At 33.5% G+C, this 16,965-nt stretch overlaps 2 protein-coding genes and 1 non-coding gene across 3 annotated transcripts; all 3 read right to left on the reverse strand.

Annotated features, from left to right (window-relative positions):
• Nucleotides 1–2,528: 2,528 nt before the first annotated feature.
• On the reverse strand, nt 2,529–5,672 carry LOC142608249 (protein trichome birefringence-like 1). Its single transcript, XM_075779986.1, has 5 exons — nt 4,905–5,672; nt 4,467–4,659; nt 4,087–4,280; nt 3,845–4,003; nt 2,529–3,753 (listed from the first exon to the last, which is right to left on the reverse strand). The coding sequence occupies exons 1-5, from the start codon at nt 5,588–5,590 to the stop codon at nt 3,390–3,392; spliced, it is 1,596 nt and encodes a 531-aa protein (XP_075636101.1). The 5' UTR covers nt 5,591–5,672; the 3' UTR covers nt 2,529–3,389.
• A 5,259-nt stretch (nt 5,673–10,931) lies between these two features.
• LOC142607386 (formate--tetrahydrofolate ligase) lies at nt 10,932–15,742 on the reverse strand. Its single transcript, XM_075778846.1, has 5 exons — nt 15,420–15,742; nt 15,063–15,212; nt 12,975–14,150; nt 12,056–12,202; nt 10,932–11,372 (listed from the first exon to the last, which is right to left on the reverse strand). Exons 1-5 carry the CDS (start codon nt 15,579–15,581, stop codon nt 11,097–11,099), a joined length of 1,911 nt encoding a protein of 636 aa, XP_075634961.1. The 5' UTR covers nt 15,582–15,742; the 3' UTR covers nt 10,932–11,096.
• A 266-nt stretch (nt 15,743–16,008) lies between these two features.
• On the reverse strand, nt 16,009–16,081 carry TRNAA-AGC (transfer RNA alanine (anticodon AGC)). The gene has a single exon. It is a non-coding gene; the product is annotated as a tRNA-Ala (tRNA).
• Nucleotides 16,082–16,965: the final 884 nt, after the last annotated feature.

A 16,965-nucleotide genomic window follows, 5' to 3' on the forward strand; every position in this document is an offset into this window, starting at 1 on the left:
TTTTGGCAACACAGAGAAATGAGGGTGGGAAGGAATGGAGAGACAATATAAAAGTCGGTGCAAAGAAACAGAAAAAGAGAGGTATGAGATATTTTTAAATAAAAATAGTGTATGCTAATTTTTAGTGTATATATATATCAAACATGTGTGAGATATATCTTTTATTATTATTATTATAGAAATTGTGTGAGAATATCTAAATTAGACTCCTAAAAAATGGATAAGTAGTAAAAATTTGATGGAAGGCAAAAAGTAGAAAATATATATATCAAATGTGTGTGAGATATATCTTTTTTAAAATTATAGAAATTGTGTGAGAATATCTAAATCAGACTCCTAAAAAAATGGAAAAGTAATAAAAATTTGGTGGAAGGCAGTAGGTGCGTTTAAAAAAATTTAAAATTTAAAATTTAAAATAAAAATAAATAAAAAAACCCTTAATTGACAACTTGAGATTAGGGTCCGTTTGGATACAGCTGAAAATTGAAAACTGAAAACTGAAACTGAAACTGAAAACTGAAAAACACTGTAGCAAAATAAATTTTTTAATGGGTAAAAAATACTGTTTATTGGCCTAAAATCACTGTTCATTGGCCAATAAACAGTGATAGGTGCGCATCCAGCAAAAAAAAAAAAAAATGGCTGAAACACAGACGCACTGCGTTTCAGCCCAATCCAAACCCATCCTTAGTAGAAGTCGCTTGTGGTTATTGTGCTATTAGTAAAGGAATCCTATATTAAACAAATTGTAATATATATGTGTTTGTGTGTATATATATATATAATCAACGGAAAAGTGGTCATATTTTGTAGGCAATATTATATATGAGAGTTAGAGATGTATTTTTATCAGGTTATTCTTTAATTTTGTATGTACTTAATCTTAAGAATGTAAGAGTATTTTTGAACCAACGAAACGTCCATCCTATACAAGAGAAATTTCTTAAATAGAAGTATAAATAATGAGTTGATGACATATTGTGATGAAAGAATTGCTTTAGTTTTGATATAAAGTTGGCATTCATGATTGATTTTCAGGTGCTCACACGTTTGGACGCGCTCAATGTGCCCTCTTCATCAACCGGTTATACAATTTTAATAGCACTGGTAATCCTGATCCAACCGTAAACAAAACCTACTCACAAACTCTGCAGGGAAAATGCCTCCAGAATGGAGATGCTACTGTTGTGGCGAATCTCGACTGCACACACCTGATCATGCTTTTGACAATAATTACTTCTCTAATCTTCAAGTTCAAGCGGGTCTACTCCAGAGCGATCAAGAACTATTTTCAGTTACCGGGGCCAATACCATTGACATTGTTTACAGCTTTACTGCTGATCAGAGAGCCTTCTTTGCAAGCTTTGTGGTATCAATGATTAAAATGGGGAACATTAGCCCGTTAACGGGGAACGGATGGAGAGATTAGATGGAATTGTGGAAAAGCTAATGATAACCCTGATGGATCAGATGCTCTTCTATATAGCTCAATTTAAATGAGGCTATTTTGTATCTGAGTTGTGTTAATTGTGTAACTAGATGGATGTTTTTTAGTGTTGCCTTTGTTCCTTGGTGTTCTTTGAATGAATATTTCATGAGCAAAAAACTTATAATGGTTGGTAGGATAAGAACATGTTATATGATGTTTTTTTCCCTATAGTATATTACTATATATCCTGATTGCTGATTGCAAAAAAACTTCTATTTGATGTTTTTTTCCCTGTAGTATATAACTATATATTTCAGATTGCATGACTTCCAGTGAAAGTACTGTTAGAAGATAAGCAGCAAAATTTCAAACATTCTCGTTCTATACTCTCCTGTTGGATATTATATCCAGTATACGACACTAATGCATTTCCTTGAAGAAAAATTCTCTCATCTCCATTTCATGGTTCACATTAAATAATACAAATCTAAAGTATATTCATGATATGTTTCCACCTTAAACATATGAATATTGGCTTGCTCAACAGGGTTTTCTTTTCCTAAAAACATCATCCATTAATTTCTCTTCCTCTCCCTTGGATTCACTTCCACAGAATCCAATTGGAAAATACATGGTGGATTGTGAAGAGGGTAGCTAAAGAGAAAATAATTTAGTGCAAGGATTTGGAAAGTAGATAGGGAATGGTTTGTATTCCACAACTTTACTGGTTTTCAACTTGCCATCTTGGAATTTAAGAAAAAAGTTGTGAAAATTTGTTGTGGTTATAGCATTATATGCTATAATTGATACAGGGTTACAGGGTTTGAGAGTACCTTCTGGAGAGTACTCAATGAACAAAATATATAATTTAAACAACATATTTTGGCATGATCCAGAAGCATGAAAAACATAATTTTACAAAGAAATACTTCATCCACTTTTCAAAGAAACAGCTAATCAGAGGTAATCTAGAGATGTAATCAACCAATTGGTAGACAAATTGTTTATAAACCAAATTGTAATTCTATTTTCAATTCATTCATCAGTTGAATTGAATAGCAAATCATAACAGATTTATATACAAGTTCATGGTGCTATACATTTTCATACCACCAACCCCTTTCCTACAAATACAAAAAAATAAATATTTGTTACAGCTTGTCATACCAACCCCAACCCAAGAATCCCACTTTGTCTTCTATACTTCTTGAAACGCTCCTAACGTTTCACTATAAATAATAAAGTGCCATTGATCCCTAAAACTAGCAGTATAACTCAAAACCACGTTTATTGCCTAAAGGCAGTTGCTTTCTGCTAAAGAAGAAGGTTCACAAAGGAATGGATGCTTTCTGAATTACGAGCTGCATAAAGCAAAGGTGTTTTAATAACAGTTTTTGAGGGTGAATACAGGATACTCAACATGTACGAACTGGTTCAGTATCATCCATTGTATTGGGAGGACAACTGGACAAAGAAGCTTCAATATTTTAGCAGCCTCTGCTGCAATTTGAACCAGCTTCAAAGCATAATGGTTGAAGATTTTGTCATTAGCTCTGGAAGCAAGAAAACACTTCTTGATATCTATCTGTCCTTATACTGAACTGGTACAGTATCATTGGCTGATATTGGGAGTATTGAAAAAGCTTCAACATTTTATGGTTACCTATTTCTGTAATTTCAACCATCGGCAACCATAAATAGTTGGAGGTTCTGTCATTAGCTATGGGAACCAGCCAAAAATTCACAATATCTATCTGCCCTTTGGAAATTGATTTAAACTCCTTTGCTCAATGCAACTTTTGGATAGCACCCCTCTTCAACATTCTATCTAGTCTTGTTCAATGCAACTGCTACTTTAGGCAATAACTTGGGTTACTACTTTCCAATAGGGTGAAGTTTTTGGATAAGTATTAATTTATCATGCTTATACCCATGGCAGAGAAGCTACGTTTGCTTTTATTTATACTGCAGGTTTCTTCTGCAGTTCTTGATGCTGCTGTTGGTTATGTTTGAGGAGTTGAGCATATATGATCTCGTTCCATGTATCAGGAACACCAGGGAGGCACCAATGGCTGCAATCCTGGTATCTCAAAGGCGATATTCTCTCCTCCTCTGTCAAATTCTGCTTCCTGTAAATTGATGGATGGGCATCAATCCTGAAATCACTCATTCTTGTAATGTTTAGATAGAAGACTGGAAACTTCATCCCCCTCATTACTGACTCAAAAATCCCCAGCATACTTGGATATTCTGACAAATATGCCTCATTCTTAATTGGCACAGTCTCGTTATCACACTCCCCACCAGAATTCCATCTTCCACCTCTGTAAATGGACAAAAAGAGAATGAAGAGGCCACTTCCTCATTGATTATGGAATTTTAAAACTAAGTACACTTTTTTCATGTTCTATTTACCTAAAGTGAGAGGGAGAATAGGCCCTGAAAAATACAACAGTTTTCTGTGGATCAATGTTGGTGTCCACCCATCTTGCCCATGTTGATAAAGCTTTCCTAAATGCCTCTTCAACACTCATTTCATCATAGGTATGGTTTCCTTCTTGATAATAATCCTTCCTGCAAGATTATTACATTATTGTAGTTTCCAGTCTCAGTGTCCTAACATCGGGGATATAAAGAGAAAAGGTCATTGGCATTACCCTCTGGAAGTTTTCTCATGAGTCCACCAGTGCCCTGTATTGAAGATGAGAACATCTGCACCTTTGTACCTATCAGAGGATGTTTCAACCACATCAAGGCGAAGTGTTTCCTTCTTCGAACCATTCATGTCTGGCATTTCCCATTCTTGAACAAGAAATGGTGATCGGAAAAACTCCACCGAACAATTATAATCCTATATTCATACAAGTATACAACCACAAGCAATAAATAAAACACAATGACAAAAGAGATTTCTTTCACTGTCCATGTACTTTCATTATATTTGGTTGTATTCTTGTGTATTCTCAGGTCCTAACTATTGAACATTTCAATTTCCAAACTTCACAGTATAAAACAAAATGCATGATGATCAGCGTACCTTGAATATAAAAGAATAAGAACCCTCTGACCGGAATTCATATCTACCAGAGGCTTCAAAAACTCTAGTTTTATCTTCCACCGAATTTCTAAGAATGCAAACAAGAGACTCCCACATATTCCTATTTAGAGAATCCCCAACAAAAACTAGACGCTTTCCCCTCAACAATGCCAACATGTCCCTACCATTCAACCTGCATAACAGATTCATCTGAAATCAATCTCCCTGACCAGAAAGGGCACAAGCTAGTTTCAAAATAAAAAACAATCCAGCCAAAGCATTTTGTGTGTCATTTATATATTAGCATTCAAATACACATATAAACAGCTAAAAGAAGACGTGGGCTTTGTTGTTTAGCATGATTAATGCATAGAAAACATTTTAAACAATGCAAGACAAAGATAACAACTATGAGCTATAACTAGCTTTGACAATTACCTTGGAATACTGCAATCCTTGGGTTGCCACCTATAATTCTCATACCTATTATCTGGCCTGCCATTGAGGAAACAATTGAAAGGCTCATCTATATGAGGACAAGAACCCGGCACATAAATAGGGTATGTATCATCTCTCACCCATTTCCCTTCAAAAACATCACAACCATTCATCATCTCCAACCAACTCCGTTTTCTTTGCTCCTCAGACAATGCCTCGCTAAAGACCCCATCTTTCGTACCATTCTTATCTCCTCCTTTTGAGTCCATTTGCTTCTCTCCAAAATCATCTTTTCCAAATTCTTTGGAAGAAGATTGCAAACCTCCAGACAAATTCGTTGGCTTCAAACTTTCACTGGAAAAAGTGGACTCGGTGTTTGAGGGAGGAGAAAAAGGAAGGTGGGTTTGAGAGTATGAGTTTTGCAGAGAAGAGTTAGGGAAAAGGTGAGACAAAATGGAGGAGGTGTGGAAGATGTTCTTGAACCAAGGGGAAGCGTAGCCAGAAAGGTTTATGATAAAGAAGACAGTGAAGGCTACAAAGATAAATGTGAAGCCATAGGCAAAACCCATGGCTTTTCTTGAGATGAAAATGGGAAAGAACGAAGACTTATTAATGTCTGGTTTTGGGGTTGAATGTGGTATTGATATTATTGTGTTTGCTGGCGACGATGATGTTGAATCTGCCATTGGAGTGTGACTTAGAAACCCCAACACACAGACAGATTGGTGAGATGCTTTTTGGAGTAAAGAACTGAAACACAAAGGGAGACAAGTACATTTAGGAGTACATGCTAACATCAGTAGTGCCATTCTTGAATAATTATTAGAATAGAAATGGTGAACAAAATGTGCATTTTTTTTCCTTGATATTTAGAATAGAGATTTTGAATCTCGTTTTGGAAGTTCTAAAAGGTGTCAGCTTATTAAGATACAAATTCTTGGTAACTTGAGGTCAAAAGAGAATGTAATTACTAATTAGTTAAGGCGAAAAAATGAAACCCAGTTTGAGGGTAATACGAAAAGCTAGCTTTTGAGCTGCTTGCTTCCTTTGAATGTTCCCCCCTTAATTGGTAACATTTTATGTCTATAAGAATCTATTCTTAGCTGCTTTCTGTTCGGTCATTAGAGAATGTAATTCGATTGCCTATATGGCTATATGGCCGTTAAATTCTCCTCTAGTTCAGTTGAGTCTTTCAATTTTAATAAGCTCAAGTCTTCCAGAAGTTTTAAGAACTGTTTGTGAGGCTATAATTCTTGCTTTGTAGTTTGAATAAAATTGAAGATTACCAACCAAAAAAAAAAAACGTCTTGGCAATTTTTCCCAATTTTTTTAATTTTTATTTCTTAGAGGAATTTTTTTTTTTTAAGGAAAAAGTCTTTATATAACCCACTACGTGGTGGTTAAACAAAATATTCATATATATTTATAGTCACATGATATTTTTAATGAGTTATATGATTTATTTATACTACCATTTAAGAAACTTTCCCTATTTGGAATAAACATTTTGTTTGGTCCAAAACACCTCTACACCCTAGGTTAAAGTAGAAATAAAACTTGGTAAAAATACTTTTTTGACTCCCACGCCATATAAAACACTATCTACAAAATAGGACCACACTCACATTAGTTTTCAAACTCACATTCATGTCATATTATCTATCTATACTATCTAAGAGAGGACTCCCCTCCTTAAAATAGACTTTTATGTGATTTAAAAATATCTTCATTAATGAAAATTAACTTCACTTAGAAATAGGATCATAAATGTTAAATAACAAATTTTATTTTGAATTCAAAAAGAGAACTCCTAAAATTTAAGATTTTTTTTCCCTTCATGTTCATCTTTTTATCCCCTAAAATTTAGCATTTTTTTTATTCACTTTTCAATCGAATAAAAGTAAAACATCCCAATTTAAAAAATAAAAAATTAAGAGAACTCCTAAAATTTAGCATTCTTTGCGCTCATGTTCATTTTATTTTTTCAACCCAAACTTTTCCCTATAGCATTATCACTACACTACTTTCAAAAATGAAATTACTAATACTGCTTATCTCTAAAACTTATCTTTCTTTTCTTTTCTTTTTTTTTTGTAAAGGTTTATCCTCTGAGCACGCGCAACGCGCATGCTTAGAGGATAGTTTAAATAATACATGTGAATGATTTTTTAACCGTGACGTGGTGGTAGCATGAAAATTCTTACAACCATGTTGCATAAAAACCTTTTTCCTATAGTATCTATACTAATCACTATTAACCTATTTGTAAAAAAGAAAAACAACTAAAAAGCCATTGTAACCCTTAAAAAATCACAATAAAACTAAATAAAAATTATTAATAAAGTTGTGAACCATTTTAGTCCTGCTTGATAAAACTTTTAGATTTTAGCTTTTTACTTTTTGATTTTTTTTTAATCTAAAAAAACTAGCTTATTTGAAAACAAGTTAACTTTTAACTTTTTGTCACATTTTTAACAAAATTATATCCTTTATAATATTTACCAAATGGGTTCAGCTCCCCTCCCCTTAAAAAGCCTCTATCTTTTTCTTTTCTTTTTTCTTCTAATGAATGACACGTGTCAAATACACAATATGTTTGAGTTTGGTATCTAAACAAATACATTATCTAAATTTATTGATACTAGTAAGTTACCCGTGTGATGCATGAATAATTTTGTGATATATTTTATACAAGACAGTTTTGAATGATGTTTTACATATATTATAAAGAAAAAATAATTTAAATTAGAGTAAAGAAACATATACATTTTGAGATATTAAAAATTAGTTTAGTAGTTTCATTGCATATTTGTAGCATTCTCAATGTAAGATTAATTTTTAAAAAATCATAAAACTAAAGATAAATGCAAAAGAGTAACGGAGCCATGAAAATAAACTGATTTGTGTTATATTCCATGTTTCATACAATGAAATGAAAGTATGTTCAACTCTCTTACTGTCTTCTATTCATCGATAGTGTGACATTAAGACATGATGTGGGCAAGTAAATATTCATATGTCTTATAGAGGATTTAAAATTAAATCATGGTAGAATATAGTTTTACATTGCGCACCAAATATTCTCTTTACTTATATACCTAAAATAAAAACTATCCAATCAAATTACCTAAACCTAAATCATATTTAAACTCCTAATTTTTTTTTAATTTACCTGTAGAAATTTTCGGCGTCTTGATGGTAATGGAAGGCCAATATAACAGAGATGGTGACCCTTCAGATTCCCCTTTCTCTCTCTTTCAAATGTTTAGTCAATGTATTTTATTTAACAATCCACAAAACTTTTGTATCTCTCTATCTGCAGGGCCTTATGTGGTTAGTTATTACTATTAGTCCTTAATAACTACTGATTTTTTTTGCTTTTTTTAAAATACTAAAATGGTAGATATGCTAAAAGGCATGAAGAATAGAAAAATATGTGGTGTAAATTTAGGCAATTAATAAGATATTAATGAGATAACAGTAAAATAAGTTAATGTGAACTTTTGGATAACTGTAAAAACAAAAAAACAAAAAACTTAATGAAATAGGTAAAAAGGATACAAAATGCAAAATTAGAGTACCATTTGGCAGGACCTTGTTCCTCAAAAAAAATTGGCAGGACCTCGTACTTTTCTGCATGAAGTCTTTACTTTTATATATATATATATATTATAGAAACTTTTCAGAATTGGATAGTTGGAATGCAACATCTCCTACCATATAACAATAGGAGTATAATTAGGACACCTCGTAACATATAAGACTCATATGTGTAAGATTTACACTTATTGTGCGAGGTAGGTCTCGTAAAATTGTCCAATAAAATATTTTTTCCTATAATTAGAAGGTGCTCTTTTAGTTAATTACTCCACCGTCCCAGTTTGTTTGTCATTTATTCCATTTTGAGATGTCCCAAAACATTATCTTATTTCTAAAAATAAAAGTTATTAATTTATTAATGTTCCTAGTATATCCCTACTTTATTTTCAAAACTATTTGAAAAGAAAACTAACAAATAATTAAAAAATCAATCTAATTGGAGTACCTTTTTAGTTTCTTCATTAAGAATAACTTTTTTTTAAATTAAAAAAAAAACTGATAAATTTATTTAAGGATAATTTTGTAAACTTATACATTTTTATAAGACATACAAAATAATAAATAATATTCTCTTAAAAAGTTTGACTTTTCAAACAATACAAACAAATTTAAACGGTAAGAGTATATATTATAATATTGACTATTATTGTCAGCGTTTATGATGCCTAAGAAAGAATGTTTGTCTGTTGAATATTAAAGTATTTTGATTTTTTAATTATTTATTTGGTTATTTAATTTGATGGACCACCAAAGCCGAATGCTTGCCCTGTGCTTGATTCTTAATAGTTACGACTTTAATTTTTATTTATTTATTTTTAAAGTTGTTAAAAACTTTATCTCTAAACTTAATCAAAATAGTCAAGAATCTTACAATTTAACAAATAGTTCCTGGTATTTTCAAGGAAAATGAACAAAAAGATGAGTCCTCTCATTAAACAATAACATTACAAGAAGACCTAACATGTGAGGTCAACAACCTAGTCACTCTAGATTAAAAAATATGTGATTCTGTAATTTATTCTTATGGTCTAATTCTCTTGGAAGAAAAATTGGATCTGGATTTGGTAGTTTATTGATAAATTTGGATGAAGACCTTTCTGCTACGTGGGACTTCACAAATGTATATATTGGATGTTCTCTCTCTCTCTCTCAAATTGTCACAACAAGAAGATGAGAGATTTAACCCATGAATGTTTTTGTTGAAAATATTGGAAGGTATCAATTAAGTTACAAAACTCTTGATATTAATCTGGCTTTAAATCTAAACTTGAACCTTTTTTTTTAATTTTATATATAAAGATAATTCAACAGTGAGGGGAGAAGATTTTTAAATCCTGTATGTTTCTGTTGAAAATACCAGAAGTGTCAGTTGAATTACAAAACTTCTTGGAAAATTTAATCCTGAATTTGTTTTTCATACCTAAACTTACTCTATATCCTTAAATTTTACCAAAAATTTGTTTTTTGTTTTTGAACTATTGAAAGAAGTTTTTTTTTTTTTCATCTCTATTTTTTGTCTCTAAACTGTTAAAAAAACCTCTTTACAAATTATAAGCATGAAAAAAGAATTTTTTAAAGTTTAGGAAGGAAAAATAAAAATTGAATCTGTTTTTTGCCTTGATTTGTGAATATAGTATGCCTCCTAAAATGTGATTGCATGTACAGCCAAATTAACATGCACAGGTAATTATTTTATAATCGAAGGCTTTAGGGATAATGACAAAAAGAGATTACATAAGCAGCAGGTTCAAGGCTTTAGGCAGTCAACGATAGACCTTAATTACGACAGAGACACAGTGATGTTATTTTTGTTGCAAATTTTACTATATAAACCTTACAAATTGTTGTAACAACTCTCAAAAACAAAAACAAAACCAAAACTTAATTTAAGAATTTATTTATCATGTTAATATGACACTGATTACATTGGTTTATCACCTCAAATCTGTAAATTTCATAGCAAAATTAATATTAACTTTTAACATTTTTTTCCTTAGAATAAGTTGCATGAAAGAATTGTGGTTGTGGGATCCAACTCAACTACTCAAGTAGCTTATATGCTTTTTTAGAGCATTTCTAATAGAAGAGCTAAAACCCAAATCATAGATAGAGTAGAAAGTTAAGCCTTAAAAATCAAGGCCGGCTGCATCTCCAAAATAGACAAATTGTTTATGCCTATCTATGGTCACTCTTTTTAAAAAGGAAAATTTTAACTAAGGTTCCAAGAGCATTAATTTAGTAACCATTTTTAAAAATATTTTATTAAAAAAATGATAAAACAATCAATACTGTAGAAAGTTTTTATATTTTCCATGTTAAAACTTTCCTGCTGCCCTGGCACCGGAACACTTATGCTATACAAATTTTGGTCCGCCAACCAAAACAAATTAGCCTCCCTAGTCCTAAATTGCAGGCAAAGAACGAAAAAGCGCAAAAAACAAGAATTTTTATTTCACACTCCTGAAGTTGAAGTTACATTATTTAGTTGTACAGAACGTTGACCAAAAAAAAGGGTAAGAGAATGTAATGTCACCTTGACATTTTTAAACAAACTTTGAAAAAGGCTGCCTTATGAGACATGTTTGTTGAGCCTCAAGAGAGACCAATAACCTTTCCAGTGGCTGTGTCAAGATCAATGTCATAGAAGCAAGGCCTTGTTGGGAGTCCTGGCATTGTACTCATTGTCCCAACTAAGGGATAAATGAATCCAGCTCCAATGCTAGCTCTCACATCCCTTATTGGTAAGGTAAATCCAGTTGGGGCTCCTTTCTTAGAGGCTTCATGCGAAAAGGAATACTGGGTTTTTGCCATGCAGATTGGCAGACCAGAAAAACCTTGCTTGCTGTACATCTCAATCTGCTTATCAGCCTATTTAGACAAAGAGGAGATGGGTCAATAAGCGAGGTTCAAACGGTTGGATAATTCAAAATATTGACATTTGTGACTTCTATTTGTGCTCAAAAACATGCTCATTGGGAAACCAACTATTGTGATTGCAGTACAAGATTATTAGTTCAATGTCAATAAGAATCTGTATCTTGTTCTTGTTCAAAAAGTTCACTATCGTGAACACAATGTTCAGTTTTTTCAATAAAATTCTTATTACCAAAAAAAAAAAAAAAAAGGACAAATCTGTATCCTGTAAAACTAATAGCAAACAGTTTCCTGGGTGATTTGGCCATGAGCTGGAAAAGAGCTACACAACACTTTCTCCAGGCATATTGGTTTCCTAATTAACAGTACTTCATAAAAAATTCTTGTCATATTTCTTCACTTTCACCTGGTCTGAGCAACGTTATTTTTAAGACACTTTCAGATGCACTCAAAATTTTTTTTTAAACCAACAAACAACAAAGTCCCAAACTTTGGGGTCCGCTATGAATCCTCAACAGACTAATCGTGCACTAAATAAATGTCAGCTTTGAGTATAATTCAATAAAAATTGATGTCAAACTTAAAATTAAAACCCTTAAAAGACAGGATTTAAAATCATTGATCATGCAATTAGAAAGTGAACTGCTAAAACAATATTTTAGAGGTTAGGAGGTTACCTGCTCTGAGTATTCAACACCACTGGCACCATATGACCCTGCTATTGCCTCTATTTTCTCTTTGATACCAGTATCCAACGGATATAAAAACCTTAATGGTTGTGTGACATTCTCACAGGCTTTCTGAACTGCAATGCCAAGGTCAACCTGAAGATCATGATAATTTTATCAATTAGTGAAAAAATCCATCCCTTGCAGTTTTAGAAACATAAAATGTTATCTCCACATGTGAAGGGAGGAGCAGAATTCAGAGTTTCACTGCTACCAGCATTCCATCTTCTGGCGTCCGCAGATTCAATAGACAACAAAAAATGAGACCACACATAGTCCTCTGCTGGATAGTGCGTATCTCTAGTGGTCCAAGATATCTATTTCATTAGGTGGTGTTCTTTTTGTCAAGAAATCTAACATAACATTGGAGAAGGCATGAAAATGCAGGAGCAGGAATAATTTATGATTCAACGTCACAACTTATTATTAAAGGCCTTTTCTAGGTTAGGTTAAAGAATATAAGTGCATGATACAGAGGGTACATAAAAATAAGGCCGGATCTGATGTGAGTTTAGAGATTATCACAAGGTTAAGTTGGGGTTGCAATTCGAAGAAAGATAGTTTATGCTGGAATTTGTAAGCAAACCAAACTTCTCACTTGGGATAGTCCATAGAGTGGTCACAGTAATAGATCAATTAATTTTTCTCTTATATAACCTTATGCCTTTCTGCCAATGAACTTCAGCTCAAAAAGCACATCCTCCCCTTGTAAGAGCAAGGTGGATGGTGAGGTCATGCGTTCAAGACCCAGATGGATGAAAAATTTACCATGAAATAAAGCTTATTTAGTCATAATGTTTTAAAGTGTAGAGAGTGATGGCCTTTTGGATTAAATAAACTAATTAGGGAAGGGAATGAAGAGACTAACCGCTCCTTTTCCACCATGGGCATGATGAGTACAAATCACGGCATCATATGCCCCAGCAGCCAGCGCTGCATTCCTGACTGCACTGAGTTCTGCCTCAGAATCGGTAGAGAACATGTTCACAGCAACAACGACATTCACACCGTAAGCCTTTGTGTTTGAGATATGCCTGGCTAGATTCACGCAACCTGCTTCAACAAGAGCAACATTCTCATTTAAATAGGCATGATCAAGAGGCTTCCCAGCAATAACTTCTGGCCCACCACCATGCATTTTCAAAGCCCTTATCGTTGCCACAATAACAGCACACTGAGGTGTTAAACCACTATATCGGCATTTTATGTTCATGAACTTCTCAGTTCCAATATCAGCCCCGAAACCTGCTTCTGTGACCACAAACCCTCCAGGTCCCACCAGTTTTAGTGCAATCTTATCGGCCACAATAGAAGAATTCCCATGCGCAATATTAGCAAAAGGACCAGCATGAACAAGAACGGGGGTTCCCTCAAGAGTCTGCATTAAAGTGGGGTTAATAGCATCTTTCATTAGCACAGTCAAAGCACCTCCAACTCCAAGATCATCAGCAGTTACAGGGTCACCAGCCTTGCTATTTCCAATCACCATATTCCCAAGCCTTTCTCTCATATCAGCTAGGGATGTTGTCAGGGCCAAAACTGCCATGATTTCACTTGCAACTGAAATATCAAATCCTGTTTCTCTCACCATCCCCTTCTCTTCAGGACCCTGGCCAATAGTAATCTTCCTCAAGAACCGGTCATTTACGTCCATTACTCTCCTCCATGTGAGTGAATCAGGGTCAATATCAAGCCTAGCAAATTTTTTGACTTCTTGTGGTGTAAGCTCCTCAGGCCTGGTCTTTGAGATACCAAGCTTCTTCAGACGTCTAAACATTATGTTGCTAAAGCTTCGTTTTCCTTCTTTGTTTGGTGGACATAAACGGTTTAAGAGAGCCTTGTCTGATTGGGTTGACTCATGGAAAATCCGGGTATCAATGGCAGCAGCTAGAAGATTGTTTGCAGCTGTTATTGCATGAATGTCTCCTGTTAGGTGAAGATTGAACTCATCCATTGGGATCACTTGACTGTAACCACCCCCTGCTGCACCCCCTTTGATTCCAAAAGTAGGTCCTTGTGATGGTTGACGAAGGCAGGTAACGACCTAACGTCAGAAGCACAAAGGATTGCAAGTCAGAATATAGCCTAACCTGTTTCCAAATAGAGAGTGACCATTTTGAGATGGCATGTAAGAATATTTTACATCTGATAACAGGAACCATAATTGATGCTTTCATAACTCACTCTTCTCAGACAAAGTGAAAGCTTCATAACAAAATCAGATTAGCAGATAGAGACTGAGCTGGGACTTAGGAAGAGACTGTCACTCATTAATAATATACAAAACAACCATAGTTGTAGACCAAGAAACCTCAACTGCTACCAGGACGAGAGGCTAAATACAGGAAAAAATTCATTAAACACTTGCATTAACAGCACAGATGTTAACAGCAGCAAATCTTCTAAGTCTACCAAATCCAAATTTCCTCTGTAAATCCGTCCTATAGTTCACAACTCACCAGGCATTTCATGTGAACAGATCCTCTTTGATTTTACAGCGGTGCGTGCTTACAAATCTCACTACCACTCTAGTATTGTTAAATTGACTCATTTATCCTTGAAGATCTCAGGCTCAGTGTTTCCATCAATCAAAAGTGAGAAAGTATAGACAACAGAGAGCAACACCATGCTCGTCAATTGATTTATAGCATAAAAACGAAGTAATCTACAGATAATTTGTGATTGTTAATTTTGTCCTTACATGTGTAGGAATTAGATTTGACAAAACTAAATGTCGGATTACATTAATGAGAAATATATAGCCCAAAATATAGTAATTCATGGAACTGATCTGTACATTCTTGTAATCTTCAGTAGTCATTGAGAGCATTTCCACAAGCACTAGGTCGGCACAAGCTCAATTTGGATTTTGTTGACAGTGTCAATTCAAGAAATGCACTGATAGAAGTCAAAATGAATGATGAATTTCATAGATATATAATCAATTCTAAATTACCTTTTTGTCAAGAAAAGCTCCCAATGCTTGACAGAGCCCAACAGTAGTAGTTGACTTGCCTTCTCCAAGAGGAGTAGGAGTAATCCCTCCAACCACCACATAATACCCATCTTTAGATCCTTCAACCTCATCAAGCACAGATAACAAAACCTGCACATTCCAATGCAAAAATACCCAACAGATATCAAAAACTGATCTATCATTAAATTTTCAATCTTGTACTTACTGAAAGAAAACAAAAGGCAAATCCCCACTTCAATTCAATGCATGCTCATCTATTTCTATGCCTAACCATCCAAAAAAAAGTTAATAAAAAGTGGGTTTTGATTATAAAAAAAAGAAAAAGAAAAACCAGACCTTGGCCTTGTATTTGCCGTAAAGATCATAGTGGTTGGGACTGAGATTGAGTTCGTTGGCAATCTCAGAGATGTGGAGAGGTTGAACCGAGTTGGCTATGTCTATGTCAGCTGGGACTGGAGACACCACCTGCAATTTCCTTACTGTCTTTGATGAACTCATTTTTTAATGAATTCAATTTCTGGGTTTCAATTATTTTGTTGGGATTTTTATTTTTATTTTTTAATACGAGTTTTTAAGATGAATGAATCTCCCTCACTCACTCTAAGCCAAAAGTCTCTGTTTTTTACTATGAAACTATGAACGAGACAACTCGATACAACGCACGTTGATTTGTGTGTACTTAAATTATATCCTGTGACTATCTATCTATCTATCTATCTATGACTGTGGGCATGTGGAAGATGATTAGTGTTGGTGAATCTTGTGACATCTTTTGTGGGTCCCATGTGGAGTGGGCGAGGATGCGGTGGCTGTTGCTGTGTTTGGCAAACTTTGGCTGCGTTGGGAATGGTTGAGCCGAACCGAAGTGTGACACGTGGCGTTGAAATCATGGCATAAAAAAGTTGAGGGAAAAGCGGTGGGTTGGTGGAGATGCGGGGTATCGATCCCCGTACCTCTCGCATGCTAAGCGAGCGCTCTACCATCTGAGCTACATCCCCTTTTGCCTCTGATGCTTGGATAATAATTATTTAATGTAATTTTATGAGGAGATAAGTTGAAGTAAATTTGAAATTTGACGAGAGGTTGAGAAATATCATTATTTAAATGCTTTGATACAAATAGGTTTGAGCTCCCTTGAGTTTGATTCAAATCTGTATGTCCATTTGGATCCGTTTATTTTGCTAAAACTGAAAACATTTTACTGAAAATATTACAAATAAAGGTATAAGTTAGCTGAAATAGTATAGTGGACCCATAAATAATACCAAAAATTAGTGTGAGACCTATGAATAGTAGTAAAAATAAGCTGAATAGTAAGATAAGCTGGCAAAAATATTTTTTGCCAAACGAACACTACATATTAATAACCTAAAATTAATAACAACATTTAAGGCACACTTGATAGACTGTAATAAGCACTATAATGTAATAGTTATTCTTATAATATAGCTATTCAGTAATTTGATTATATTTTTATTACAAGAAATAGTCATTTCTTATGAATAACTAACATGTAATTCCATGCATATGCATAGATACACTTAAAGATATACAATAAGATGCATAATTTAATTCCTATATATATATATATATAATTTAAATACTATTGATAGTCATTGTTATATTTTGTTAATCCTTTAAAAAAATTTGTAAGGATATTATTATATATAAAATGTAAATTGTCCATTTTTTTTATAAATATTGTGAAGCACTTTTTTTTTTGTGATTCATTTATTATAGATTTTTTGGTTTTTGTACTTAATAACTTATTTGAATGAATATTTATGATATGATCCCATATTTTATTTTAAAATTAAGAAATAAAATTCTTTAAGAATAAAAAAATTTAGGACACATGGTGCAAAATTGGAACTCTAATTTA

Source organism: Castanea sativa, chromosome 8 (assembly GCF_040712315.1).
Source record: "Castanea sativa cultivar Marrone di Chiusa Pesio chromosome 8, ASM4071231v1".
NCBI classification, from domain to species: Eukaryota; Viridiplantae; Streptophyta; class Magnoliopsida; order Fagales; family Fagaceae; genus Castanea; species Castanea sativa.